This window comes from Gekko japonicus, unplaced genomic scaffold, assembly GCF_001447785.1.
Source record: "Gekko japonicus isolate JY-2015 unplaced genomic scaffold, Gekko_japonicus_V1.1 scaffold1418, whole genome shotgun sequence".
NCBI lineage: Eukaryota > Metazoa > Chordata > Lepidosauria > Squamata > Gekkonidae > Gekko > Gekko japonicus.
The window spans coordinates 400,416-405,739 of NW_015174318.1; the positions used below are offsets into that span (position 1 = coordinate 400,416).

General features: G+C 43.9%; 1 protein-coding gene across 3 annotated transcripts in view; it reads right to left on the reverse strand.

Annotated features, from left to right (window-relative positions):
* The window catches only part of JAM2 (junctional adhesion molecule 2), a 64,665-nt gene that overhangs the window by 10,028 nt on the left and 49,313 nt on the right, over positions 1-5,324 (reverse strand). For all 3 annotated transcript variants that reach the window (XM_015424204.1, XM_015424203.1, XM_015424201.1), the window contains exon 6: positions 2,186-2,288. In XM_015424204.1, the coding sequence (XP_015279690.1) occupies positions 2,186-2,288 (103 nt within the window). The remainder of the gene's footprint in view (positions 1-2,185; positions 2,289-5,324) is intronic.

Here is a 5,324-nt window from a genome sequence, read left to right on the forward strand (position 1 = left end):
CCTTTGCTGGAAAAGCGGGGGGGGGGGGACCCCAGCAGCTCACTCCTCTCTGACAGTCAGAGAGGTGAGGGGAAGTCTTCTTCTCCTCCCACCCCCCCTCTCTCCTGCTGCCCACCCCCCCGGATTTCTCAATGCCCCACCACCCAAAATTTGTTGGCTACGCCCCTGGCCTCCCCATCGCTTAAATAAGACTATCATTATTCATACTTTGGAATCTATCTTAGAAGGCTATTGCAAAAACCAACAGGATAAAGACTACAAAGCACTTTGAATACTGTAGGTAGTATGGCCATTTTATGGTGAACTCCATTCTTCTACCAAAAGTTCCGATTGGGTTTCCCAGGAACCTCCTAACTGGATGTTCCAAGATTAAGTGAGTGATCATAAATATATTTACACATATTTATCTGACTAACATGGACCAGATAAATAAAAGAAGGTTTATATTCTAGTATTGGTCCTACAAATTAGTTCTTGCAGTACTAACAGTTGCATCATCAAAATGAAATGGCACTCTAATTATAACAAGTGGAAGAAAGATATTCTGGTCCATTTAAGGTCACATCTGAGATCCATACGTTTTGAGTCTCTGTATAGGTATACATCTTGCATTGATTTTCCCAAGTTGGAAAAATATGAGTTCTCATTGAAATGAAGCTGATTTTTTTTTTTTTAAGAGTGACAATCACGGTTGGTGAATCAGCTTCTACAAAGAAGCAGCATACACACACATATGCTGATTCCTCCCAATCAAGAGCTTGGGCTTTTCCTATATAATTTGGTTTGAAAACAAACATAGTATTCAGCAGATTTCTCAAAGAACTCTATCTAAAACCAAAAAGTCATGATCTTCATGACACACTGAAAATTATTTTTAAATGAAGTGATTCATTTCTAATTGTAGGTGTTGTTGTTCAGTCGCACAGTCGAGTCCGACTCTTCGCGACCCCATGGACAAGATCACGCCAGGCCTTCCGGTCTTCCGCCGTCCTCTGAAGTTTGCTCAGCTTCATGTTCGTTGCATCTATGACACTGTCTAACCATCTCATCCTTTGCCGTCCCCATCTTCTTTGACCTTCAATCTTTCCTAGCATCAGGATCTTCACCAGTGAGTGCTCCCTTCTCATTTGGTGGCCAAAGTATTGAGCTCCAGTTTCATTATCTGGCCTTCCAGGGAACAGTCAGGGTTGATTTCATTTAGGATTGACTGATTTGATCTTCTTGCAGTCCAAGGGACTCTCAAGAGTCTTCTCCAGCACCAGTGGTGCACACAGCTGCCACTGTTCAAAAGAATCTATTCTTTGGCGCTCGGCCTTCCTTATAGTCCAACTCTCGCAGCTATACATGACTACTGGGAATACCATTGCTTTGACCATGCGGACTTTTGTTGGCAGGGTGATGTCTCTACTTTTTATCATGCTGTTTAGGTTGTAGGTACAGTAACCTATAGTTGCCTTGCAACATATGAATCTGATTAGCACCTACTTTTCTAGAGAACCATGTTAGAAAGTGGCATTAGATGAAGGAACTAAACAACTGAAACCTTGGCCTGTGTTAATCAATTAGAGAATCCTTGCCTGTCTCTAGGTCCAGGCAGTACACACTATGGAGTGGAATTAGCTTAGTAAGAGCACTGATGGTGTAGCTAAAGGCAAACTACCTGCGCTGTTGGGGATCTGAGATCAGAACCCATGATGTTTAATATAGCTTCAAAAGAAATAGCTAAATTGGATCAGGGCTGAGGCACTGTGGGAGGGTCTCTATGCCCTGTACTATTTCCCCAAATGAAAATGGGCCCCCAACATCCTTTAAACCCTACTATGGGAAAGGAACAAAAAAGAAAAAAAGAGAGAGGTCTATGATGTGTCTGTTTTTGTCCTATTGGGGGGTAGGGAGATCAATTGGGAAGCATTGTAGAAAGATTCTTTTGCAATGCTGCTTTTTGAAGGTAACTAACATACTCGGATGATTGGATTCTAAACTTGATATATAGTTTGGTTGTTAGCAGAACTTGCTTTCTTAATGTGAAACAAGGGGAAAGGTGCCTTCTTTTTCCAAGGAGCACTTCCTGCATTTTGTACATTGCATTTCTTACAATGTTCTCTGTTTAGTAAAGCATCTGATTTGGAATTTTAAGTACACTTCACCTCTGCTGGTCTTATTTTCCTTATTCGGTGACACTTACCAACTTGCATTCGCTTCACAGGGCATTTCCGAGGTGGTCCAATTCCATTTCCAGCTTCACAGTAATATTCTCCAGTGTCATTATTTGAAACAGGATTGAACAGCTAATTTTTTAAAAATGTAGAAAATGCAGTCTGTTAGGAGATGTGGCAGTCTAAAACATCACCTTGAAATTTTTAAAGTTATAATAAAACATGAAACAAGTTTCCAGAAAATAAAATGCACCTCATCAAAAGCCTACTGGGATCTGTTGAAATCAGCTTTATGCCTTTTAAGCAAAGAAACACGCACATACTCCGATGTGCTGGCTTTGTGGCATACATCACAATACCTACATATTTAATAGAGGCATGTGAATTCTGACCATCTTCACCACTGAACAAGGCTGAAGTCACTAGTAATTTTAATTCAGTTCCTGAGTGTCCAAATCTGGTGCATTATAAAATTAATTTATTTCTCAGAACATTTGCAAATCAGGCCCTTTTAAAATAATATGCATAAAAATACAGTGACAAAATCTATGGCTTAATCTAGTTAACCCACAACAACAAACCAAATATTATTGAACTAGAAAAGTTACAAGTTTTCTATGAATTTAATGATATATTTCATGTCTTTCATATCCCAGTTTCCTTACTCCAGCCCAGCCCACCACTCCTGAGGATGTGTGTGCATCCAGAACAGCACAGGGTGAAGAATAAGGGGCTACTGAGAGTGGGGAATTGTCAGAAGTTGCCTCCCTTTTGCTCATTCACAGACGCATCGAGGGAAGCACAGTTCTGCCCTATTTCCCCTTATTGCTGTTGCCCACACCACACCCCATCCTGTTCCCAAGGCCCTCAGGAGCAGTTGGGGGGAGAATAAGGGGCACTGGTAAAGTGACAAAGATCCTTTGTGTGAACTTATTTTCTTTGTCCAAAAATTGGGTCTAACGCAAAGAACTCTCCAAATTAAATACTGCTTAAAAGCTTAAAATTAATTTCTTATATGCTAATTTCTTATGTGCTGATTTAATTTATAGCGGACATTAAAGTACATGTTCACAAAAACCACTCAGGGCCTTTTTTCTTTGATTCAGGCACCGTAAGGCTTTGGTTTATCCTCTGATTTCCGCATGCATTTTTGTGCCTTTAGTTTTTGCTTTGGGTTTGCAGTTTTTACCCCCAGGTGTTTTGGGATCACTTTTTACTCCAGTCTTTTTCTGGAAGCCGATTTCGACTAGCCTTTTCCCTCATGCATAATGTTTCTGTTCGTTTTCTTCATACTGCCCACTCCCACCCACCTCCAGCCCACTTTTCAGTAGCTGGACAGCTATCATCATATTTATTTATTTATTTATTATTCATTTATCAAATTTATACTCCACCTTCCCCGCCGAAGCAGGCTCAGGGTGGCTTACAGAAAGGATTAAAACACATAGGCAACGGTTAAAACAATCATAAAACCTTTGAAAAACAATCCAAATATCATAAATTGCTAGTACATTTTATGTCTGTTAATAATAACAATGTTCTTTGGCGACAGTGGCAACAATGCGATGATCTGTCCTATTGATCCACTCCTTGTTCTTATGTGGCAGGCACAGGCTGTTCTTGGTGACTCCAAAGGACAGGCCTTACAATTATTGGTGGTGGCTCCTTAATGCTCAGGTCCAACGTCTAGGGGAAGAACTGCATAAGGTCCCACAAGGTCCTGATCTCTTCTGGGAGCTCATTCCACCAGTATGGAGACGCCACTGAGAAGGCCCTGGCTATGGCCAGCCTGCCGTCTTTAGGACCTGGGAGGGTCAGTCGATTTTAGGACCCTGGCCGCAGTGCTCTCTGTGGTACATGTGGGGAAAGGTAGTCCCTCAGGTATGTCGGCCCTGACCATAAAGGGCTTTAAAGGTAAGAACCAGCACCTTAAATCGAATTTGGTATACTATCGGTAGCCAGTGCAGTGCTTTCAGCACAGGATGCACATGCTCCTGCATAGGGACACCCTTCAGAAGGCTGGCCGCCATATTTTGTACTAGCTGTAGCTTCCAGTTCTGAGACAAGGGCAGTTCCATGTAGAGGGCATTACAGTAGTTCGATTTTGAGGTGACCATCGCATGGATCACTGTTGCCAAGTTGTTGCGTTCAAGGAAGGGAACCAGCTGCCTGATCAGCTAAAGGTGATAAAAGGCTGACTTGGCAGTGGCAGCTACGTAGGCCTCCATTGTTAAGGAAGCATCTAGGAGCACTCCCAAACTCCTCAACTCTGGCGCTGGCACCAACGGAGCCCCATCAAAGGTTGGGAGTGGGATCCCTACCCTTGGCCCACCCTGGCTCAGGCGTAGGGCCTCCGTCTTCATCAGATTCGATTTCAATCGGCTCAGCCTAAGCCATCCAACCATGGCTTGTAACGCCCAGTCTAACCTTCTGGTTTAGAGTCAGACTGGCTGCCCAACAACAGATACAGCTGGGTGTCATCAGCGTACTGGTGACATCCCAGCCCATGCCTCCGGGCAATCTGGGCAAGGGGGTGCATATAGATGTTAAATAACATTGGGGAAAGCACCCCCCCCCCGGGGCACTCCATAATCCAGTGGGTGCCTTCAGGATAGCTGTTCCCCTAGTGCTACTCTTTGTCCCTAACCTTGGAGGGAGGAGGCAAGCCATTGCAAGGAAAGCCCCTGGACTTCAGCATCAGCAAGGTGGTGGATCAGTAGCTGATGGTCCACTGGGTCAAATGCTGCCAACAGGTCCAACAACAGCACTGCCGATCAATGTTCCCTCTAAGCTGAGTTAGTGTGAGCTAGCTCACAGTTTTTTAGCCTCCAGCTCTCCCATTTTTGTCTTAGCTCAGGAAGGATGGCTCCAGAGCAAACTAATTTATGCTGTAGCCAAATTGCTTGATCACAACTTTAATGCCAGTAGCTCAGAAAGTAGAATTTTTGCTCACAAGACTCCACAATTTAGAGGGAGAATTGCTGCCAATCCGCCCTGATCCAGATGCCTCCAGAGGTCGTCCATGAGGGCAACCAGTGCAAGGCAAGGCAAGGGCAAGAGGGCATCGGGGAGCGCTCTTGTTGATGGCTGCCATGAGTTGGCTATGCCAATCTTCTACAAGCTCATCTAACGAGCCACCAGGGGGCATCAGATCCCAGAGAGCCATCT